The 24957-nt window shown below is 47.9% G+C and overlaps 1 protein-coding gene across 2 annotated transcripts in view; it reads right to left on the reverse strand.

Moving 5' to 3' along the window:
- magi3a (membrane associated guanylate kinase, WW and PDZ domain containing 3a) overlaps positions 1–24957 on the reverse strand; it is a 103939-nt gene that overhangs the window by 37795 nt on the left and 41187 nt on the right. For both annotated transcript variants that reach the window (XM_030357497.1, XM_030357509.1), the window contains exons 2-3: positions 10322–10438; positions 3045–3164 (exon numbers count right to left, since the gene is read on the reverse strand). In XM_030357497.1, coding sequence (XP_030213357.1) covers positions 3045–3164; positions 10322–10438 — 237 coding nt within the window. The remainder of the gene's footprint in view (positions 1–3044; positions 3165–10321; positions 10439–24957) is intronic.

Genomic DNA, 24957 nt, shown 5'->3' on the forward strand with positions numbered 1-24957 from the left:
TAAAACTAAATACAATCAGCGTGTGGTTTGTTGTGTGTTGTCGGAATCACATCGCCACAAACAGATAGAAGTTCTTTGGAAAGCTTGATTCGTTAATATCTTTTTGTTAAAATAAATATATAACCATAACCCAAATAAAAATAATGTCATTTTTACCAGTTATTAATATATCCTCCCAAATGTCCATCAAAACAATGTCTGCCTTTCCTTTTCGTCCTGTCTGGGGCATAATATCTAGTTTACTTGTTCGGCCCATTAGGCTCACCCATCGCGTGACCCATCGTTCTGATCCTAACTGACAATGTGACTTGACAAATATACAGATACATCTTCCAAATTCCAGACGAAGCCTGAAATTGAACTGTCAGTCTGTCAGTCTAATGTTTAAATTAGCCATGTACTTATTTTTTTTCAGTGATCAAAGAAATGTCTTAGCATACCACTTGCAAATAAAATAAAATAAAAATACGATAGAAGCACACCACAACATGCGCCGATTTCTGTGTGCGTCTATCCACTTAAGAGTTTGTGATTTTGTTTTTGTTTCCATCTGCAGTGCAGACAACAGCTGCTGGTACATTGTATCTTAGACACACATTTCTTGACAAAAACCTTACAGCTGCGAACACACACACACACACACACACACACACACACACACACACACACACACACACACACACACGAGAGTCAAGTCAATATGCAAACCTGTAATTGTATAGCTGAATAGTTTCTGCACTTTTACTCTGGAGAAAACAATCACCGGCTGATGTCTTGGAGAACACCAGAAAAAAATCACAGGCTTCAAGAGCTCTGTGCTGCATCTTGTGCCCCTCTATCAGTGAGTGAGTGAGTGAGTGAGTGAGTGAGTGAGTGAGTGAGTGAGTGAGTGAGTGAGTGAGTGAGTGAGTGAGTGAGTGAGCGAGAGAGAGAGTGTTTACATTAGTGATAGGATATTCTTAATGGCAATTCAACTTTATATCCAGTCTGTTACAATGATCTTTCTCTCCGATCAACGCTAGATCCTTTGAATGTCAGACCCCTCTATCTTGCAATTGTTCTATTCCAACTTTAAGAGCCCTTTCAATCAATTGCGACCTAGGTAGCTAGCTAAGCTTTTTCTTTCTTTAAATCTTCTGCTGTATCATTTGCTGTATCAAGTTATTTCTAATAGTTTTTCTAATAACTTACTTCAAGCTTTTATTGTCCCCTAAGGGCAATTTGGTTTTCAGCAAGACTTCAAAAGACAACATAGGACAAAAAGTGTAACGGTGTTTCTTGCTGCAACCAACTTTGAAATGCATTGCTTTCTTAATATGCTATTCAAATAAAAAATGTAAATGTTTGACACCCGGACTCGCTTGTAATGCAGTCAGGGTGAATTGTGATGCACGCTGACTGTGTGCATCGCAAGTGATGAATGATAAAGAAAAAAGACCCGACAATTTTGCCTGCATTATGCTTGGTTAAATATCCATCTAATCTGTCTCTGAATAACATTCTACTATTTCTAAAGAGACTTGCACATAAAGAAAATGAAAAGACAGATCTGTGAAACGCTCCCGGACCGCCTCTAGAGGTTCAGAGAAGTGTACGTGTGTGTCTTAGTGACGGATTAAAACTATGAAACTACAAGATCAGGCTGATCTGGTTCACAGGTCTGGGGGATTAGTCACGGCTAACAGCCTAGCTTTGAGTTCAGAAGCTACCAGCCGGAAACGCTCTTCGTTATACTGCTATACCACTTAAAACACTGTTCAGGATCTGCATTATTAAACTCACACATGAACTTCACATTCAATTTTTCTCATCATCTCTTCCGCTATGTGTGTGTGCATGTGTGGGCGTATGTGTGTATGCGCAGGCTTGTGTCCATTTATGTGCGTGTGTGTGCTTTTGTTCATGCGTGTGTGCGTGTGTATTCTTGCTTCCATGTGTGTGTGTGTGTGTGTGTGTGTGTGTGTGTGTGTGTGTGTTCTTGGTTCCATGTGTTCCTGTCCATGCGTTTGTGTGCTTGCCTGTGTGTGTGATTCTGTTCATGCGTGTGTGTGTGTGTGTGTGTGTGCGCGTGTTTCTGTCCATGCGTGTGTGTGGTTTGTGCGTGTGTTTGAGTGCCTGCGTGCGTGTGTGGTTGAGTGCTAGCATGTCAGTGAGGGTATGTTTGTCCTCACAACGTTTCCCTCCTCAGTGCCGCAGTGGGGGCCGTGTGGAGGTCACGGGGGCGGGCCCCTGAAGCGATTGGCCCCGGGGAGCCTCTGCAGGCTGAGCCACTAGGAGGTCCATTAGGCAGGACGGGGCCCGGGCCGACCTCTACGCATCCATCATTTATACGGCGGCGGGGTGCTCTCTCTCCGGCTGGGGGGGCCACCGTCTGCCGGGGGGCCTGATCTAGGGGCCAGGTGAGGTGCTCCGCCTCGCTGCCGGGGCTGACCTGCTTCTCTCTGCTAAAATAGCCTCGCAGTCACCTGGGGACACGCCGCGCTCCCACTGCTCCAACACAGCGCCACTACGCATAACCAGCCACGGTGACCTGGTTTGGTGCTTTGTGTATGTGTGGACTGGCATCGCCGCGTGACCCAATAAACAGCGATAGGCAACAGGCTGGGGGGAGGGGGCTTGACTGGGGGGAGGGGGGGGGGGGGCATTCATCCCGGCCCAGGTCTTCCCCAGAGGCAGAGTGTAATGGAGTGGGACAGAGCAAGAGTATACAGACAAACATCGATGCTTCTTCCAACGACGTTCAGCGCTGCCCTATTTTTAGGAAGTATGTCATTATGCTACGCTGCCCGGCCTTTGCGTAGGTTTTTTATTTTTTTACATCAGCTCTTTCCAGGATTTTTCTGCTACAGAGTCGATGCCCGGATCCATCTAAGGAAACGCGGTTCTGCTGGAAGGACGGGAGAAGAAACAGACAGACACACACACACACACACACACACACACACACACACACACACACACACACACACACACACACACACACACACACACACACACACACACACACACACACACACACACACACACACAGGTGGGGGCCGTACCGTCATAGGTGCCGCTCTCCAGCAGCAGCCCGCTCTCCTCCAGCACCCGGAACTCGCCCACACTGATGAAGTTGTAGTCCACGCCAGGGACCTCCCCCTCTCTGGGCTGCCGGGTGGTGCCTAATGGTGGGGGTCACACACACACACACACACACAGACAGTTAGGAGACGAGACAACCTGCACGCTGGTCACAACAGGGCAGGGTTCTGATTGAACGGCCCGGCGTTGGCTGAGCTCAGGGCCCGGGAGTCCACTCCAGGTTTAATAGCCCTCTTCTGCGGTTGAAGTACACGCTGAACCCCTACTGCTGCTTTTGTTCTCTTATTGATGTCTCCACTGCTCTATTGTCATCTCATCGTCGAAGGCAGATCTGTCCTTTAGTCGCAAATAATTGTTCACCGTATTTAAACTGGAAAAATCCCAGGGAACAGTTTCTAGCTTGTCCTACAAATGTCCAGTGAATTCAATCTGGCAGCAAACCCCTTTCTGCATTAGTGATCTTCAACGATACATTAAAACAGTGGAGGACAGGGAGAAGGAAGCATTCGCAGGACAGCTCCATCACTTCAATGAATATTTGATCACATCCTTCAAGTTGATAAAAGGCCTCCTTTGCGTTCAGTGCATTGTCCTTTAATGGTTAACCACAGCCAATGAATGATCAGCTGCTTAAGGGCTGTTCTTTTAGGTCAGGAGTCAAGTAGAACAAGAAACGAGGAAAAACACGACAATGATCATAGCGGGAAACCTTAGACATTATTCAGATGGGCCCATGTGGCTAAATGTAAAATGCCCCCCATTGTGCTATTTAATTGTTTTGAGTTATAAAACAACTGAGTGTGGCTAATGTGTAATTTTGCAAACAATGTTACACCTACTGACGAGATGTTCAGTCATTGTAGCAACAATGTTGATGTTCAATGCTGCCAGCGTGTCTTCCCCTGATCCTGCTTTATTAAAGCAAATACTTGGCTCCATGAGGGCTCTTGCAAGAATCATCAATCAATCAAGTTTACCGTACATTAGTTTCATCCCCATAGGAACAACGAGTTAGCAAGTAAATACGCCAACGCTTTGGTATGGACAATGGACATGTATTGCAGCCTCTTCTGAACAGAAGAAGAGGGAGGCAGAAGTAATTCTGTACCAATGGTATAAACACTGGCGCAGGTCAGGCAGGGTAAGTTAGGGGAGAGACTAATTGCTAGAAAATGAAGCCCAATATAAAACATTACAGCTACTAAATCTTGGAATGAAGTGTGCACCAATGTTTGACGTTTTAATTAGTTTTTTCTTCCTTTCAGAGTCAAGTGAAGAAAACCGTGCCAACTTTTTATGAAAGCAACCATGTCAGTGTGCAAGGCAAAGTAAGAATGTGGGTTATCAAAGAATGATTAGCTGGTTGGATCGGGCCACTTGGGAACTAGTTTCCTGAATAAACCATCCAGTTAGTAGGTGCCTTATGAACTGCATGGATGGATCAAGCCAAGGAAGCTAGTCTTCAACCATGACCTACTGTGTGTGCGTGTGCGTGTGTGTGTGTGTGTATTTCCCATTGGAAGCATTGGAGACACTCGCCACTCATGTAACTCATTAACATTCGTGATTAAAGTAGATTATTAAGTTTTGGAGATAAATGTTTCCCAGAATATTAGTTTTCCTGGCGCCGTTTGATGGCCTGGTGAAACGAGGAAGGAGTCACAGAAGCCCCTCCCCTTTGTGTTCGGAAATATGAAAAGGCCGATTGGGATTTAATTTTCGAGAAAGCTCTGCAGGAGGCGGAAATTGTCAAGTAATGCAATATCCTTTGTGCAAACCACATTACCCGGTGGGCCGTCACAGAGGTGTTGTCTGCTGTGCCCTGTGGGCTTGTTACTCCTTCCCACAAAGTCACTTCAGAATGACGTTTTGCATTACACTACTCATCGCTGTCTTTAGCTGTGTGTGTGGCGGGGGGGGGGGGGGCAAAATAAGTCAGCCACGATCAGGCAATTTTCAAAAACGTGAATTACGTTTGACAAGGTTTTTTTCTACTTTATATGGGAAGCGGCGTTATCACTACTCATGGGAAATTTAGGAAGTGCCATTTAAAGTCATCCTTGAGTTAATCATCGTAGGAAATGCTAAAAAGGAATACTTTCAGGGTCCTCCCCGCAAATTTACAACATCCTCCTGCTCTTTTAAGACCAGGTTTCAGATCTTCAGCACAATCTACAGCGAAGGCTGTTGCACACCAAGTTTAAAGTACTTACATCGTTACTTACATATATATACTAATTATAACTGCCTTGGGCAGTCAGACATTAAAAAAAGAAACATTGTTATGAAATGAATGTTATGCTGTCTCTCATGTAGGCATCACTCTATTCTAACTAGGTCACATTCTCACTTAGAAATCAACTGAAAGAATAAATGCCCGGAAACCACACATCGTACCACGAGAGATTACAATTTTGGCATTAAAGAATTAAATAATAATAATAATAATAATACATTTAATTTAGAGGCGCCTTTCAAGACACCCAAGGTCACCTTACAGAGCATATAGTCATCATACATTATTTAAAAAAACAAGACATTGTGTAAAAATAAATAAACATAAGCAATAAGAAATAAATAAAACAAAAACAAGACAAAACAAAACAAAAAAACAATCAAAACAGTGATCAGTTAGACGTTGTGTGCGAGTTTGAACAGGTGAGTTTTGAGTTGTGACTTGAAGGTTGTAATGGTGTCTGATTGTTTTATGTGTGGGGGGAGGGAGTTCCAGAGCCTGGGTGCTGAACAGCTGAATGACCGGGCACCCATTGTAGTGAGTCGTGATGTGGGGATACATAGTAGTCCAGCAGAGGTTGAGCGGAGGGAGCGGGAGGGAGTGTATTCTTGGAGGAGGTCACAGAGATAACTGGGGGCTAGGTTGTGGAGAGCTTTGTAGGTGAGGAGTAGGGTTTTGTATTGGATGCGGTAATGTACTGGGAGCCAGTGAAGTTGGATGAGGACAGGGGTGATGTGGTCAGATGATTTGGTGCGGGTGATGATCCGGGCGGCTGAGTTCTGAATGATCTGCAGTCTGTTGATGAGTTTGGTGGGGAGTCCGGTGAGGAGGGCGTTGCAGTAGTCTATGCGTGATGTGACAAATGAGTGAACTAGGATTTCAGTGCTGGATTGGGTCAGTGATGGGCGGAGTCTGGCGATGTTGCGGAGGTGGAAGAATGCAGTCCGGGTGATGTTGTGAATATGGGGTGCGAATGAGAGGGTGTTGTCCAGGATGACACAGAGGCTCTTGACTTTGGAGGAGAAGGGTACTGGGAATCCATCGATAATTATGAGTGGAGCTGGGGTGTGTTGTGATTTAGTGAGGGTGGATTTGGATCCGATGAGCAGGGCCTCGGTCTTGTTTCCATTGAGTTTCAGGAAGTTCCTGCTCAACCAGCTCCGGATCTCTTCCAGGCACGTGATGAGGGAGGTGGGGGGGATGGCAGCGGTGGGTTTGGTAGAGATGTAGACCTGTGTGTCGTCAGCGTAGCAGTGAAAATGGACCCCATGCTGACGGAGGAGTGTGCCCAGCGGGAGGAGGTAAGTGGTGAAGAGGAGTGGACCCAAGACTGACCCCTGGGGGACACCCAGTGAGATATCTGAACACCCAGACTTGTGGTTGCTTAGTTGAACAAATTGTTGACGGCCGGTGAGGTAGGATGTAAACCAGGAGAGTGCAGCACCAGTGATCCCAATACCAGCTAGGCGGTCCAGGAGCAGAGGGTGGGAGATGGTGTCGAATGCTGCGCTGAGATCGAGGAGGATGAGAATGGTGAGTAATCCAGAGTCGGCTGCAAGGAGGAGGTCGTTGGTGATTTTGACTAGGGCTGTTTCAGTGCTGTGTTTTGGACGGAAGCCAGATTGGAACGGTTCGTGGAGATTGTTAATGTCGAGGTGGGACTGTAGTTGTGCGGCAACCACCCTTTCAAGTGTTTTGGAGATGAAAGGGAGATTGGAGATGGGCCGGTAATGGTTAAGGTCAGATGGGTCAGCACCAGGTTTTTTCAGGATGGGAGTGATGGCAGCCAGCTTGAGAGTGAGGGGTACAGTACCAGTAGTGAGGGAGGAGTTAATTATGTTGGTGATCATGGTGATCAAATAACAGGTTTAACCGTTTATGTAAGTCCTCTTCTCCAAGTTAAGCACCACCTCCACTACTACTGTTGAAAATACTGATATCATATTGATAAAAAATAAATGAAGAGGAATATAAAGATCAGATTCAACAGATGAACGGGTGTAGTACAGCAACGGAGAACGGAACATTATGGATTGAAATATGACTCCTCCCCCCCCACACATACACACACACACACACCCCTGTAGAAGCACCTTGAATAAAGGAAATGTTGGAATTGTTTTTTTCTTTTTTCTAATCTATCTTAACAGGGGGAGAATGGGGAAGAAAGAAACGGTGACAATCACCGGCTCAGCTTTCACAGAGGCTTGTTTAAACAGCCCCAATTCCCAGCATTCCGTTCTGTGCTTATTGTTATTTGTGTCTAATGAAATAAAACATGTTACGACCCAGATAAACAAAAGAAAAGCTATTACAGTTGTTGGTATTATACCAAAGTGGGTTTGTAGTTTGAGACCCAGACTGGTCCTTCGTAATGGTGGCCTCAGAAGCCCCTGAGTCAGCCAGATGTCCTGGTCTTGACAGGGACGCTCTGGTGGCCCCCTGGTGGGAGATAGGCCTCAGAGAGCGCACAACCACAGACTCCAACACCACATCAAGTTCACTTCTGATGTGCGCGTGGAAGCAGAGGACAGTTCTGAAGGAATACCAAACACCCTTGCTTGAGCTGGTCCAACCACTATCAGATCAGACTCAGAAGTGCTTTTATTATATTCGTATTGTACAAGTACACAAGAGTACAATTCTTATGCTTGGTAACTCAACAGCCACATACCAGCAACAATACAATACAAATTAAATGGATAGGTAAAAATAAGTAATAATAAGTAAACTAAATAAGTAACAGAAATGTAAAGTGATGAAGTGGCAGTGGTTCCAGCCACTATCCACATGGAAAAGATGCCTGCTTCTGTTGCGCTCCAGGGAGACATTTTCATCTCATTTAGAAATTTGGCTTAAGCACCTTGCATGCTCTGGCTAGTATAGGATAGCATTTGTTTGGCGTTACCTAGTAGTAACCCAAAACCACCAGTAACAATGAATCCATGCAATAGCATGCATTAACCCATAGAGGGCAATTTGAGTCCATATTTACATCTCATCCATGTTTATAGATTTAGTCTAGATTCATGTCAGATCAATTCATGTTACCTTTATGTTACCCATCACTTCCATATTGAATATATAGATTCAGGCTTTTCTTTAAAAAAAAGATTACAGATGTGATGAGAGCTTCTTCTGTGGATGTTCTGATAATCAGAAAATAGATCATATATATTGATCAAATGAATATCAAGGTCAATGAAGGGCATAAATAAAAAAAATAGTAACAATAGCAATAATAAGTCTTCAAAGTGATGGATTGGATACAGAACAACATTTAAGGAGGACATACTGCAGGTACTATGCATTCTATAGACTGGTGTCACATCATAGGGACAGATGGACTATGTTCAAACAAGAAAACCCCGGACTATGTTCAAACAAGAAAACCCCAGCAACACAAGAGGGAACACTGAAAAAGCTTGTGTGTGGAGTGTCTGCTTCTGTGAAGAGGCAGCGTTCATAACAACACAAAGGAGAAAAACACCAGCCACAGAGGGCATGGAGCACACTGCCGGAGGCTGTCTGGTAATGCCTTGGCCAACATTAAAGAACATACATAATAACAACAAACATAAATGTCAGGATCAAGGAAAATAGATAAAATGGATTTTCTTCAGACGCTCGGGATACGACTACCCTACGGGACGTATGCTTTTTGATATGTAGGTAGGAAGATCCTCTGGTCAGATTGCTCCCTTAGTAATTCATCTAAAAGAAGAATAATACAAAAATGGTAAATGTCTTTTCAGGATGAGGAAAAATAAATCTGATATCTCTGCCATCTCTCCACGATTCCGACAGACCATTTCATATTCATAAAGCCGTCTATAGTTGAATCCTCTAGCAAGACGCGCTGAGCAGACCGCTCTGCAATAACAGACACTCTGAGGATCCAGAGAAGAGATTTCACTCCCCATGCAAGAGGAGGTCCATGAGGCCTCACCCTGCACAAAGGCAGAAGGAAATTAGAGACGTATTTCCACGGGGGAAAAAAACCCTGATGGGATGTTGCAAGAAGCGTTTCCAGCTGATCTGCAGGGAATGCTATCTTGTCCGACTCCAGCCTTCTAAAAGGCCCAGTGGCGTAGGGGTTATAAGCCAACTACTCATTGCCAAATGACACATATCACTGGGCTGTTATGGTTGTTTTTTTCCCAGTACCACATCATTAGCCTTTTGGGCTCAAGGCCAGCTGCAAATCACATCTTTTGAACATACTCATGATCCTCATGGATTTAGGAGCGGCCGTACTGCTCAGCTTATTCTACTGCAAGTGTTCATTGAGAAGCCGGGGCGGTGACGTCATCGTGCTCATACTGCAAACTCGAAGGGTTCCGGTCTAGCTGAAGCGTGCAGGAACATCTGCGGGGGGGCAGCAATGGGCCTCCCTTGAAGGCTCCTCCTGAACATAATCCTATTTCCAATAACCTCTGCACGCACGCGCTTGCACACCTCGTTTTTTTTAGGGGTGTTTGCATCTGTGTAGTTTATACCCAACACACCAGGGAAAAGTCCTCGTGTGCTCAAACCTACATGGCAATAAGCTCTTTCTGATTCTGATGGCTGGAATATGAAATATAGGGTGACCTAGCTACTTTTAGCTTGTTTATCAATTTGCGGTTCTTAAAGCTTCCAATGTCAAGATTTACTGAACATATCCTTGCTTGTATGTTGTTTTATACCCTCCGCTGCTCATCTTCCTCTCTACAATGGACGTGCCTCATTCCTTTTGCCGTGCTGTCTTCCACCCCTTTTCTTCTCTCTGTCCTTACAACTCCTACAGAAGTGACAAGTATTCAAACGGTATCGTCCCAAATACACAAGCACATCTAGATGTGTTTGGAGTAAGCCATTAGCACATTAAGAACCACTACAAGAAGGAGAAAGTGACGCTGACACTGAGAACCAATCAGGTGACACACATGGCACTGTGGAGGAGGAGCCATGTGGACGAGTGGCCGGCGAGAGAGGGATGAGCGTGCATGTGTTACTCACAGGGAATGGTGCGCAGGTACAGGTTGTCCCGGATCACCTGCTGTAGCTTGTGGTCCAGGGAGCCCTTCTGGAACTGCAGGCTGAGGTAGTGCCGCAGGTCTGTGTTCAACACCTTACCTGGAGGAGACAGAGAGAAACAAACATCAGTCCTTGTCCAAACCCCTTCAATCCCCCGAGTAGCACATGACTCACACAGTCAGGCCACAGAGTCTCCGACTGCATCAACTCGACCACACGGGGAAGAACTCCACAGACCCAGGTAACGGCTAACGCTACGCAAAATGAAATCACAACCCCCCACCTGAAGTCGGAAAAGAAGTACGTCATGTTTTGGAAAAAATAAAAATGACCTTGAAGGGATAGCAATTTGGGCGGGACGAGGTTCTGATGTCTGGTCGGCTCACATGGCATATTGGAACTGTCACGCCCGATGAAACATTAATAGGAGGTGCCTATTTACCAACTATCCGGATGATGTACGCATGAGGAAGTGGCGGGAGAGGGGGTGGGGAGGAGGCGGGCGGGGGGGGGGGGGGGGGGGGGGGGGGGGGGGGGCACTGTCTCGCCGCACCCCCTGAGCAGCAGCAGCAGGGCAGGGGGCGGTGGAGTTGAGAGAGGAGGAGCGCTGCTTAGCATTCTCCTCACGGCTGCAGAGCGCCAGGGAGAGAGGGAGAGAGGGGGGGGGGGGGGGGGGGGGGCGGGGGGACACGTCCCGGGCGTCGGTCCTGGCCGTCCTCCTCCCTGAGCCCTGAAGACTCCAGATGTTCGTGTTTTCCGAGGAAATGAGCGCAGGCCTGTTTGTCGGGGTGTGCCGCGTTCGTTCATTCGATCCCGTTTACCGGTCGGCGGCTGTCTGGATTCAATAACCGCCGAGACCCTGTGGTGAGCAGAGGGCCGGGCTGTGAAGCTTGTACCGCACCTCTCCCTGTGGCGCCCAAGACACACACAGTGGACGTCCTTTGTTGGTTATGTTATTCTCCGAATTCCTGAGGAAGAGTGGACGGCATCAGTGTGTTCCCTGCACTTATATACACTTGCAAATGTCTTATTCAGCGTCTAAAGGTTTACATAATATACTGGAGATACAGATCCTTAAAATGCTGTTTCGGAGCCACCCCCCGCCCCCTACGCATTCACTTGATGCTATGAACGCAGAATGGGTTCAAACTGAATACGGGAGGGTAGCCACGCGAGGAAATGTATTGTCTCCAGGGCATAGGAAAAATAAAACATTATAAAGCAGAAGAGCATTCTGCGATGAACAACACAAATCTCTCCCCTCGGGAAGATGGACGGCCGCTTCAGTGCCATCCGTTATTGGCGCCGTTGCTTGAGGGGGGGGATATTGGCAGCCCGAGGCTGGTAAATAAAACATGGTACACAGTCGGGGAGCCAACTCCCATTTCAGTTATCATTGGAAATTACATCAAATGCTCCTTTTGCCTTCTGAGGTGACAAAACAGAGGCCCCCGAAAAGCGAGGCCGTGCCAGCTTCCGTTCCAATGACTGATTCTGACGGTTATCTGTTGCCAACTGGGAAAACAGCCGTCGATGTGGGTCACGGGAGAGAAGGGGGGGAGGAGGGTGGGGGGAGGGGGCGGCATTGGCTTCAAAAAACACTGGGTTCGCTCGGCAAGCGAGCGGTGGTCCTGGTGAACGCAGGGGAATGTTTCCTTCCCATTATGTAACAGTAGGGATGGTTCGCTGGCTCGGTGAGTGCCTGAAATGTAGGACGAGGAAACGGAAGCCTCCCCTTTACCACACTTTGCAACTCGTAAACCACAGGGCTCATGGTACAACCGGTAAACCACAGGGCTCTTGGTGGTACCCGTGAACCACAGCCGCTCACTGCGGTTCCCGCTTCCCAGAAGCTGTGAGACATGAAAATCCGAACATAACAACACACCAGCAGCGTTCCCATGTTCAAGGATGTAGGAGGGGGTGGGAATATCGCCCCAGCTCCATGTACCCCCCCCCCCCCCCCCACCGCCTCCTTCTGGAAGGTTCAGCAGGGGTTCAACCAAGCACAATAGATGATACTAATTGTCATCACACGTTCCCTGTAAACATGCGAATTCTCACACACACACACACACAGAAACACACACACACACACGGTACATCCTTTGTGTTGCCTGCCTGTCAGAAAGCATTAGTGCTCTCCATCATAACCATAGGTAAAAAAAACCCGGAAGAAAAGAGCGAGAAAGCGAAAGGGAGAGAGTGAGTGGAGTGGAGATAGTGTGTGTGTGTGTGTGTGTGTGTGTGTGTGTGTGTGTGTGTGTGTGTGTGTGTGTGTGTGTGTGTGTGTGTGTGTGTGTGTGTGTGTGTGTGTGTGTGTGTGCGGGGGGTTGTGTTTGTGGGGGTCGTGCTGAGTTCCCCATGGGTTCCCATGCTCAGCCCCCCCCCCCCCCCTCGTATGAGAGCATCTCTGTAATGACCACATGATGAAGCACAAAGGCTTCCATTGTGTCCCGCATGGCCCCGGCTCTACCAGGCCGGCAGGCGGCTGATTCACTGCCCCCCCTCCTCAGAGAGACACACACACACACACACACACACACACACACACACACACACACACACACACACACACACACACACACACACACACACACACACACACACACACACACACACACACACACACAGATGTGCAAAGACACGCCCACACCCACCCAAACACACACAGAGTTAGTGAAGACAGGTGTAGCTACCCATCACGTCGTTCAGGAGAGCATTAATTCAGTTGAGCTCTTCTGGCAGCAGAGCATGGGAAAACTATGTGGAACACAGCTCTTTTCTAGTGCTCAGCCTGCCATCTGCCATTGTCTGTACGTCTCACACTATTTAAAAGCTTTAGAAGATTGTGAGACCACACATGGGACCCTTCTTGACACAGCACTTCTTAGGCAGCACAACTTTTCAAAGCATTCCAAATGTTTTGAATACAGAAAGATGAAAGTACATCACTTTTCTTATTATTTACCACGTCAGCAGTTTCCGCTCTCATATTTCCCACATGCAAAAACACAATCTTTTATTTTCATTACAATCTATTCACACTTACTTTCGTTCATGAAAATTATAAAGCCGCTGGGGTGGATTGAGGTAATTAGTAAGCACAGTGTGCACGAGGTACTCAATCTATTACCTATCACACCCTGAACAATCAGCACAAAGATACTCGTTGAGATAGATAGAGCCCGTGAAAGAAAGAAACGAGAAAACAGAGAATTCACTTTTAATGGCCAGGCAAATTAAGTAGAAGCAAACTGTTCCAAAACAACTGAATTTGTTCACCTTTACTCCTATGCCAAATCCCATGATGCACTGGATTCTGCGCCTCGGTGCTCTGCTCTATTAAGCTACAGGCTATTTTGGACGCCCGGTAAACAGAAACGCTCCACAATCAGGTGGCTCTCCCAAATAGATGCTGGAAAAAGTGAGGGACATTTCGGGGCGGGGTGTCAGTGGGTGTCTAATGATGCCATTCTGTGAAGGCCGGCCAGCCCTCGCAGTGGAGAGCTTGTGGCTAATTAGCACCTCATTAGGTACATTTGGCAACTCTGGCCAGCACAATGTCCTTCCGCATCCCCTGGCAGACAGACAGACGGGCTGACTGACTGACTGGCGGACTGTCATGAGGGCTTATTGGCAACTTCGATTAAATGCTGAAGGTAGACCAAGACAGGGAGCTTTGGAGATTCTGGTGGCAAATGTAAATGCAACTGGAATCTTTCTGTATCTTCAAAAGCAGTGGTCCAAAAACCCTGGCTAACCCTTTATAAAGTCTGAATTACACCCCACTCGTCTAGCCTCTAACAATAGCCCTTACAAGACTCCATGGAAGATTCCCTGTTTGGTTTCTGTGTAAGCTGCCGTTTCAGTTAATAGCGGAAATTGGTCAGTCAAATGGCAACTGCGGGAAGGAAATTATCGGTATCTGAGGGGGCCAGATACCATAAGGATTAATTGTGAATGGGGCTAGTATTTGAGATGAAGAATGGTACAATAGCAGCCATTTTCTCTGCCCAGGTTGGCTTCATTCAAGTTGAAATACAATTGATCTACTACCTGTCATCCATCAAGTGGTCTGTCTTGACTCTTGACAAGGTGTCTTGGACATAAAACGTTTCTCGATTAGGTTGGGGACCTTTTAGATTTTTGTAATTTATTGACACGCTTTTATCTGATATGCAACACATACTATGGGTTTTTGTTGATGAACTATAGTGTATGAAGAAACTTGTTTTAGGGATCACTTTAATGACCAAACTCATTTGCAATAAAGTCATCAGTGACGGCACATCATATTTTTTCTGCAATTGCTGACGTGGAGGGGAGGAGAAAGACAACACTTGCCATGGGACAAAAGCTGGATCCGCTCATTTCCATTGGATAATGAGAAGAGGAATTGGTTTTGTTAAGATGTGCATTCAGGCTTAATGTCGCAGGCCTCTTTTTATAGGCAGAGTCATAATCATCAGCCCGCTTGACACTAGTCACAGATGGCGTCCCAGAGTAGTCAGCATCCAGAAATATACTCTCGGCCTCTGATGGCTTTGCGTACTAAATGCTAGCCGACTCCACTATGGAGCCATTAGGCCCATCTGCATGATTAAAGTCTGAGCGTTTCAGTGCTATCTGTGCTATCTTAGCTGAGTAAATGCTGCACTTTTAAAAAATGTAAATAACTGTTGTAGGTATGGAGACAATAAAGTATGTGTAAAGTATGCCTGAAGAATGTGTATAGCCTGTAAAATATTCTGTATACTGCTTCTGTGGAAAGACAGAAGGATGTGAGCTAATTTCCGCACAGAGATGTAACCACACATTTCCATTTTCCTATCGCGTTCAATTCCTAATCCTATTGTCCCCTTTTGTGGGAGACATTGTTCAATAGAGTCTTTTCTGAAGAAAAGAGACAAAGCTTCCGTCTTGTCAGTACCTTTGGGAATGCTTAAATTCGGTCAGGGCGAGGAAAAAAGGTAAAAGAACAGTCAGAGAGCCGCTAGGGTCCGGCAGTAAGGGGCAGGAACCGTCAGCACTCTTGTTCGGTTCATGTACGGTGGCCTGACACGGTGTGACATGGACCGGACCTGGTGCTACATGGACCGGACCTGGTGCTACATGGACCGGATCTGGTGCTCCATGGACCGGACCTGGTCTCACATGGACCGGACCTGGTGCTACATGGACCGGACCTGGTGCTACATGGACCGGACCTGGTGTCACATGGACCGGACCTGGTGCTACATGGACCGGACCTGGTGCTACATGGACCGGACCTGGTGCTACATGGACCGGACCTGGTGCTACATGGACCGGACCTGGTGTCACATGGACCGGACCTGGTGTCACATGGACCGGACCTGGTGTCACATGGACCGGACCTGGTGCTACATGGACCGGACCTGGTGTCACATGTCCCCCTTCAACCCCTCAGGTCCTGGGGAGCTTGAATGGGCCATGGACACGCACCTGCCACTAACACTTGCAGGCCTACCAGTTAAGAGTGGTGCCACATGAGAAGAGTGGTAAGAGTACCATCCTAACAGCCATTTGAATGTCACGTCTGAAAGCCTGCAATGTTGTGGTAGCCTGGGCTGAAGGTAGGATGGCCTTCCCAGGTAACCGTTTGCGGGGCATTGGAAGGGAAGAAAAAAATTAAAAGAACGGCAACAAAAAACAAGTCAGACATGACGGAGGGGTCTGGAAGAGAGAGTCATACTTCTCAGCAGGGGGGATGATAACAAACACAACTTTGGCTCAGTGTTTTCTTTGGTTTCGATTTTTTTCTTTTTATACCAGCTGATTCACTTCAATCACCAGATCCAATGCCCAAGACAGCCCCAGAGCACTCTATAATGCATGGCTCAAACAGCCAAGTTAACCTCCCTTGTGAAGCACAGCCTGGGCCAGACGAAAGGGCTACATAAATAAGTCAACAGAAGGAGGAGGCAGCGCACAGGTGGAAGGCCACGCAGTCGTCGGTGTGTGTGAGTGTGGAATAAACGTGCAGTGTGTTTGTGCGCGTGTGGTGATTCGGGCGGACACATTGTGAGTTTGAGAGGCTCCTGCTGCACTCATCATCAAAAGGCTGTGCTGCTGCTGCTGTGTGTGTGTGTGTGTGTGTGTGTGTGTGTGTGTGTGTGTGTGTGTGTGTGTGTGTGTGTGTGTGTGTGTGTGTGTGTGTGTGTGTGTGTGTGTGTGTGTGTGTACAGAAGATCAACAAACAAAGAGGCACAATCAAAGCCAAAAATAAAAGGACATGCAGACCCACATGGAATTAAACCGCTGTTGTAACACATGTATGACGCCTGCTGCACAAGTGCACAATCCCTGCCTGCACTCAAAACTGTGTGTGTGTGTGTGTGTGTGTGTGTGTGTGTGTGTGTGTGTGTGTGTGTGTGTGTGTGTGTGTGTGTGTGTGTGTGTGTGTGTGTGTGTGTGTGTGTGTGTGTGTGTGTGTGTGTGTGTGTGTGTCTGTGTTTCCGTACGCAGACTCAATTTCTATCTCTTCTGTGGCTTTTGTGTTTGACAGCAATAGCGTGGTTAAGGTACGGCCACACCAACCGCGTTGCTCGCGTTATGCTACGGCCACACCAAACGCGTTGCTCGCGTTAGGGGCGTTGAAAATCGGCATTTTTGCATAGGGAACCATTGGTTTAGGCGCGGTACACGCGTTGAAGCGTTGAAGCGTTGCGTTGGGGGCGTTAGGCGCGGCAGTTGCACGTAATTACGCACGTAAACGCAGTAACGCGCCCATCGCACCAACGCCCGGAGTTCAGAAAATTGAACTTTCAACGCTCCAACGCGTGACGCTTAGCCGCGGTAGCCAATCAGCGTGGAGCTTGACCCGACGTCACTGGCAGAGAGTAGTGAGCTTGCACAGAAGCATACGGCCGACATCTTCCTTTTTTCTGGGTGGAAATAGTAACATAGTTACGCCATTAAATGCGTTTATGGAAACATTTCTAGCGAGAAATGTGCATTTTACTTTCATAATGTTCGCTCGGTGAATGTGAAGGATGTTTGGTTTGATAGTTATGACGAAGAGGGAACGCTCCGTTCACTTGCATGGACAGAGTCTCTGGTTGCTAAGCAACCTCAACGTCTTGGCGGACTGCTTCTCTGCTGATCAACACTACGAATGCTGGAAACACACCAGACACACCATGTGAAGTTATTTAACCCGATTATTGTTATTTATATCCGAGATTATTTAATCTAACCCGATCTAAACTCTATCACCCAAACACGGCGGCGTTTGGGTTTCCTACCTCGGACTCCAGCGCAGCCACTGCCGACATTTTTCTTTATTCTGGGTGGAAATAGTTACATAGTTACGCCATTAAATGCGTTTATGGAAGCATTTTTAGCGAGAAATGTGCATTTTACTTTCATAATGTTCGCTCAGTGAATGTGAAGGATGTTTGGTTTGATAGTTATGACGAAGAGGGAACGCTCCGTTCACTTGCATGGACATGGACTCATCTAGCTGCGTTGGCGCGTTGACGCGTTGGAAGCGTTGAACCACCACACACTGGTCAAGCGTCAGGTTAGGCGCGTTACTCGCGTTGTCCAACGCGAGTAACGCGGTTGGTGTGGCCGCACCTTTAGGGGCGTTGAAAATCGGCATTTTTGCATAGGGAACCATTGGTTTAGGCGCGGTACACGCGTTGAAGCGTTGAAGCGTTGCGTTGGGGGCGTTAGGCGCGGCAGTTGCACGTAATTACGCACGTAAACGCAGTAACGCGCCCATCGCACCAACGCCCGGAGTTCAGAAAATTGAACTTTCAACGCTCCAACGCGTGACGCTTAGCCGCGGTAGCCAATCAGCGTGGAGCTTGACCCGACGTCACTGGCAGAGAGTAGTGAGCTTGCACAGAAGCATACGGCCGACATCTTCCTTTTTTCTGGGTGGAAATAGTGACATAGTTACGCCATTAAATGCGTTTATGGAAACATTTCTAGCGAGAAATGTGCATTTTACTTTCATAATGTTCGCTCGGTGAATGTGAAGGATGTTTGGTTTGATAGTTATGACGAAGAGGGAACGCTCCGTTCACTTGCATGGACAGAGTCTCTGGTTGCTAAGCAACCTCAACGTCTTGGCGGACTGCTTCTCTGCTGATCAACACTACGAATGTTGGAAACACACCAGACACACCATGTGAAGTTATTTAACCCGATTATTGTTATTTATATCCGAGATTATTTAATCTAACCCGATCTAAACTCTATCACCCAAACACGGCGGCGTTTGGGTTTCCTACCTCGGACTCCAGCGCAGCCACTGCCGACATTTTTCTTTATTCTGGGTGGAAATAGTTACATAGTTACGCCATTAAATGCGTTTATGGAAGCATTTTTAGCGAGAAATGTGCATTTTACTTTCATAATGTTCGCTCAGTGAATGTGAAGGATGTTTGGTTTGATAGTTATGACGAAGAGGGAACGCTCCGTTCACTTGCATGGACATGGACTCATCTAGCTGCGTTGGCGCGTTGACGCGTTGGAAGCGTTGAACCACCACACACTGGTCAAGCGTCAGGTTAGGCGCGTTACTCGCGTTGTCCAACGCGAGTAACGCGGTTGGTGTGGCCGCACCATTAGTGTCTCTCTTGTGGATGAGAGATTAGCGAGTTGCCTAATCACCATGTTAACAAGCAACAAGGAGCGAGAGGAGCCTTCTGGAGACGGGGAAGTGAAATCCAGCCCGCGTGTTACTTGTGAGAGAGGGGGGGAGTGGGGATGGGGTGCTCTACCATCAACGAAAAAATACATGCCTGATCATAAGGTTTCTTCCATGTTAACCCCCCTCTGGCAACACATCCATGGTATAACCAGCATGAAAAATAGGCCGGGCAAGAATAACAGCAGGTGTGCCGCTATGCCTAGAAATGGAGGACCTTCGATCGAACAGCAGAGGGCCACTAAAGGGCAGCCTTGGGGAGGGGAAGGAAGCGGCTTGGTTTCTTTCTTTGGGAACGCTCGGGGACAGTAATAGCTTCCACTGCGATGGATTATGGTTTCTGAAAAGCAAGAGAAGTGTGACGCGCTCCTCGCCACAATGGCTCTGGGATGTCACTGAGAATCCCAAGAGCGATTCATCAGGAAGTCACACGACCCGCTGACGACACCAGAGACACGCCGGGACTCTTTCCCCCCTTCTTCTTCTTCTTCTTCTTCTGCTTCTTTTTCCCCCGGCTCCCAAAATATCCTGGACTCATAAATAAATACTGGTGATGGTGTAACGTCATGTCATGTCATGTCAAAAAGAGGCATTTCAGAAGGATTTTGAAAACCGGGCGCCCAGCCATACAAGGCGGTCGCGTTGCAGAGGGGCCGGAGACATCCAGCCTACGTGTTTCTGCTTTGGGGTAGCGAGCGGTGAGCGCACGTGTGCTGTAAACGTGCGGCAGAAGGCGTTGTGTGTTATGGGAAGCAACCGCCCCTCCCCCCGCCCCCAAAGGTGCTGCTGCGCTCGCTGGTGCGTCGCGGCGCTGCCAGCCTGATTCACCACCGCTGCCGGGAGCCATGAGTCATTCGCCAGTAGGCGCAAATGCCATCGCGCTGATGGGGCCGCGTGGACTCAGCCACATGTGGCCCCGTGTCTGGAATACATGAATGAAAGCAAACAACAACATCCCTTTTAAAAAGGCCCGTTTTGGAGAGCAAACCCACAATGCACAAATATCCAGAAAACGGCTGTTCTGTAATCCATTCTGTAAATGGCTTTAAGCAAGTGTGTAAAGCCCAGACTTGTTGAAGACACACACCCACACCCAATCTCACACTCACACTCACACCCGGGATAGATAATGTGGCTGTGCTGCAGCCAGGGTAAAAGAATAAAATATAATCTTAGTGAGGTCCCGCTCGGCCCATCCATCTTGCTCCGCCGCAGCCCGTGGCGATCCCTCCGGCACAGAGCCGGTGGCGGCTCCATCAGCGGAATAAGTCAACTGGCAGCTCCCATCACAGGCCCGTGACGACCCTACATCACTGTAATTGATATGAGCTGTGCCTAAGAGGCTCGCCTCCCCGTCCTTGTACGTGTGATTGTGTGTGTGTGTGTGTGTGTGTGTGTGTGTGTGTGTGTGTGTGTGTGTGTGTGTGTGTGTGTGTGTGTGTGTGTGTGTGTGTGTGTGTGTGTGTGTGTGTGTGTGTGTGTGTGAGAGAAGTGAGGTCGCCGGCCGCCAGATGTGTGTGTAAGCGCCGTGTCGTCACTGCGCTCCGGCACCGGCCGGGTGATTTATCAGTTCATCTTTGAAGACTCGCGCATGGAGGGGGGGGGAGGTGGGGGCTGCTCCATAGGCATCAATGCAGGCCGCAACAGTTACCCGCTGCACATGAAAAAGGTTTTGTTTTTTTCCACCAGTCAGAGACGAAGACAGATGTAAAAAGAGTCTCTCTCTCTCTCTCTCAGGGTCGGCGTAGCGCAGCCAATCGGGAGAGAGCATCTGCGCTGCTCCTCTGGTGATGTTGTTATGAGATGGGATACAGTTCGTCTGAGCCCCCACACCCTCCCAGAAACCCAGGGGAGCACTGGAAGGAATAGCAGGCTTTGTGCGTGTGTGTTTGTGTGCGAGTGTGTGCACACTGCACACATTTGTGTGTGTGTGCATGGAGTTGGGCTGATATGTGTAACCACTTTAAATTCATGTGAAGAACGTTACTATGCACACGCACCTTGCATGCATAACAACCAGCTATGTTTATCGTGCATCGGAAAAATGAAGCAAATTGTCTTTTATTCAGGTATGGACAATGTTCCCCCCCTGCCTTCCCTACCGTCTCCGTCTCTCCATTCTTAAAGATGACGAAGTGAATCTGGATGTCCAATAGGGTTAGAGGTGTGATATGAGGCCATATCTCAGCACTCTTGTCTTGTGGCCAGGAAACCAAATGAGAACAATTAGGATGTGGGCAAATGAATCAATGAAACTGTCAACGCTGCACACAGTGAACGGAACACAGCTAAGTGAGTGCGATGCATGGTGCTCCATCTCACCCGCACACTCACAACACATATATGGACATGGACGCATGCACTAAGCCACCGACATAAGGAACAGAGCCAAGCAGTGGTGATGTAACATAGGTGGGTCTCTTCACTGAATGCCTGCAGAGCTTGTTGGTTATTAGACTGATGTCAGAGAGGTTATGATCGGGGGGGACAGGAGAGGGAAGCGGGGGGGAGGGGTTATGATCAGAGAGGGGATGGAGGAAGGGGGAGGGGGGTATATGGGATTTCTGTCCTGTTTTTAATCAGCTCCGTGTGTGGTGGTCGCGGCTGGGAATATATGGGTGGGTCTCACAGACACACACACACACACACACACACACACACACACACACACACACACACACACACACACACACACACACACACACACACACACACACACACACACACACACACTCTGAGGTCATTCAAGTATAGGGAGGGGGGCTGGTTGAGATCATGAGTCAGGAATGTGAAGCAGGGCCAAACCTGGGCTCTCTGGGAAAGAAAGGCCTCAAAACACACATACTAGGCTTGGGAGGAAACTATCTACCTTCCTGACATTTCAGCGGGGCATATGGTATATTCAAATATCACATAGGCTAAGCTGCTGTTGAGAGAAGTCATTGTAGCATAGTGTGACCTTGTATAGCGGCCCCTACAACGCTTTTGCCAGTTAGTGCTTGATTTCAGGGGCTGAAAGAGCTGCTCAGCACATGATCAGGGTGGGGGGGGGGTTCAGAAGGAGGAAAACAACACTCTCAGAGGGAAACCAAACATTTGGTTACACCCATTTCGCTATTTGTTTCCGAAGTATACAGTGAAAGCCATTGTATGCATAGGTGTACACATTCTATGGTTGCATCTTAAGCGCCACGAATAGTTCCCGAGTCAAAAGGGAAGGACAGCAGGCTGGAGACAGAGTACGTTGAGCGCTTTCTGCATTCCTTCAATCCTGGAGATTTACTTTCTTGAGAGGACTATACTTTCTCCTATCCCGACAAGCGTGAGTGGTGGGAAGAGAAGGGGAGCTCAAGTTCAGGGCAGGAGTGAAGGGACGTGAAGTGGCCTTCACACCCGCACCCCCTCCCTCTTCCTAACAGAGTGGTGGGGAAGCCAAGGTTCCAGTGCTCTATGGACAACATGTGGTGGGAAGCGCTGGTGTGGACTGTGATTTGTATATGGATTGTGAATGGATATCGTTATGTGTAACCGATACGACAGAGCCTTGTGGATGACCTCGACGGCCAGCGATGGAAGATGAGAAGCAGCACAGTAGAACAGTCGGTTACATAGTGAAAGGCGACTCGGCCCAAAAGATAACCAGACACCAGTATGTCTGCCTCCTGTCTACTTCCAACAAAACTGACTTCAACTGACTTCAACATCCATCAACACGCATGCGCATGTTGATGGATAGCGAACAGAAGTGCATGCTGACAGTACGGTTGTCAACAGATGAGACAGCTATGAACCCGCACACAATCTGTATTAATGGATCAGAGTTGCAAGAAAAACATAAACACAGGGAGCCAATCAAAGCTCTTCTGAGAGAGATCACACTGTAACCACGCTATTGCTGTCAAACACAAAAGCCACAGAAGAGATAGAAATTGAGTCAGCGTACTGAAACACAAAAAACACAGAGGCACACACACACACACACAAACACACACACACACACACACACACACACACACACACACACACACACACAAGACAAGATACACAGAAAGAAGGTGAACAGATTAAGGCCAATAATTCCCGGTGGAGGAGAACCTATTAGGCCTAATTAATCAAACCCGACTCCCCTGCAATTGAGCACAAAGCCGGTAGAGAGCGAGAGAAATGTGGATTGCCAGCCATACGTGAGAGAATGATGAATTGAATTACCAGTCATATAGAGTGGAACTGAAACACATAGCACTCTGTGCCTAAATCCGTGTTCTCTTCAAACAGCTCTGAAAATACATCATTAATGGATGAGCGAGAGCGCTGATGGGAGGTTGGGAATCGGAGAGGGGGAGAGAGGGAGCATATCATGAGGGCTGACTGCCCTCTCGTTGACAAGATACACCAGTTAGATGAGTTGCACTCATTTGCACTGCTGGACTACTACTGGTCCCTGCCTGGGAGACGCTTATAGTGAGCAGCATTAGTTAACACTACAGGTCCCTGCTGAGGAAACGGTGGTAGTGAGCAGTATCGGTGAGAACTAACTGGTGCCTGCCTGGCTAGACACTGGTAGTGAGCACTATTGGTCACTGCCTGGAAGAAACTGGTAGTGAATAGCATTGTTGAGCACTAACTGGTCCCTGCCTGGCTAGACACTGGTAGTGAGAGGTACTAGTGACCACTACTGGTCCCTGCCTGGCTAGATGCTGCTAGTGAGAGGTACTAGTGACCACTACTGGTCCACGCCAGGAAGACATGTGTGAACCCTCTGCGCCTTCGTTCAGAACGGTGAAGTAATGAAGTAATGATGACCTTGAATGTCACACAATGTAATGTATGTGACATTTGCAAAAAAACGTGGAGCAGTAGAAAGGATTCTCTCACGCAATTTCACAGAAACTTCCTTGATAAAATTGTCGGAAAGGTTCGAGAATGTGTGGTGCGGAAGAGCCACGCATCTTTCGGAGTGAAATCTCAAAAACACAACTTTAGGTGAAACCAGCGGTGTACGTCACGGCGGATCAGCACAGGACCCCTCGGCCCCTAAAGATGACTGTCCTGTCAGTCATAGCTTAATATCGTCCTAGCCGCTGCAGGATTGACACCACATTAGCGGATCCTGGTGTGAGAGGGCGGGACCTGTCAGGAGCCAGGCACGAGCAATCTATTAGCCCCCACTGAGAGGCGGGCTCGCTGTCGTGGCACAACCCCCTGGTTTTCAATTACAATAGCAGATTAATAGTAATCAGCAAACCCAGGTGGTGTGTCTGATTAGCCGAGCTGGGAAGCGTGCGTAATGACATCTGTTCCACTTCGGCGCCCCCACAGTCCTGCTGCGTGGCACTGGTGCGCGTTAACAACCACGGTTAACACAGGTACAGCCAAGGGTGCGCGGACCGGACCCGTGTAGGCTGGCAGTAGATTTCGGCACTACAGGATGATGATGACCACAAAACCGCCTCCATTTCGGCGCCGTGTTATTTATTATCATCACTACTTGTTTATTTTTTATGATGACTAGGACTTTAACTGTCAGCGCTAAATGGAAATAAACGCTGTGTTGGACATTGGATGTATTTACCATTAATCACTGCCCACGTCCCCGCCAATGACTGTGAGAAGTACAGCCATTGTCATAATTGTCATCCCGTGCAGCGGTTAAATACCCAAGACAAATTTCCTTAATAAGCAGGGAGGTAAAAGGCTGCAAGCAGGCGCCACTAATTCACCACAATGAAAACATTTTCAATATGCCATTAAGTGCAGCGAAAGGAAATGCCATTACGAAACCGGCCGGCATTCATCATCTGCCTCTGTTTGAGTCTGAGCGCTACACGGGGGGGGAAATCAGGCTGATTCATAACAGGCCGCACGAGGAAGTCACATTCCCTTACCCTTGCTGTCTGAAGCAACGCACGACTACGCCGCTACACTGGAAACACAG

Source organism: Gadus morhua, chromosome 1, assembly GCF_902167405.1.
Source record: "Gadus morhua chromosome 1, gadMor3.0, whole genome shotgun sequence".
NCBI classification, from domain to species: Eukaryota; Metazoa; Chordata; class Actinopteri; order Gadiformes; family Gadidae; genus Gadus; species Gadus morhua.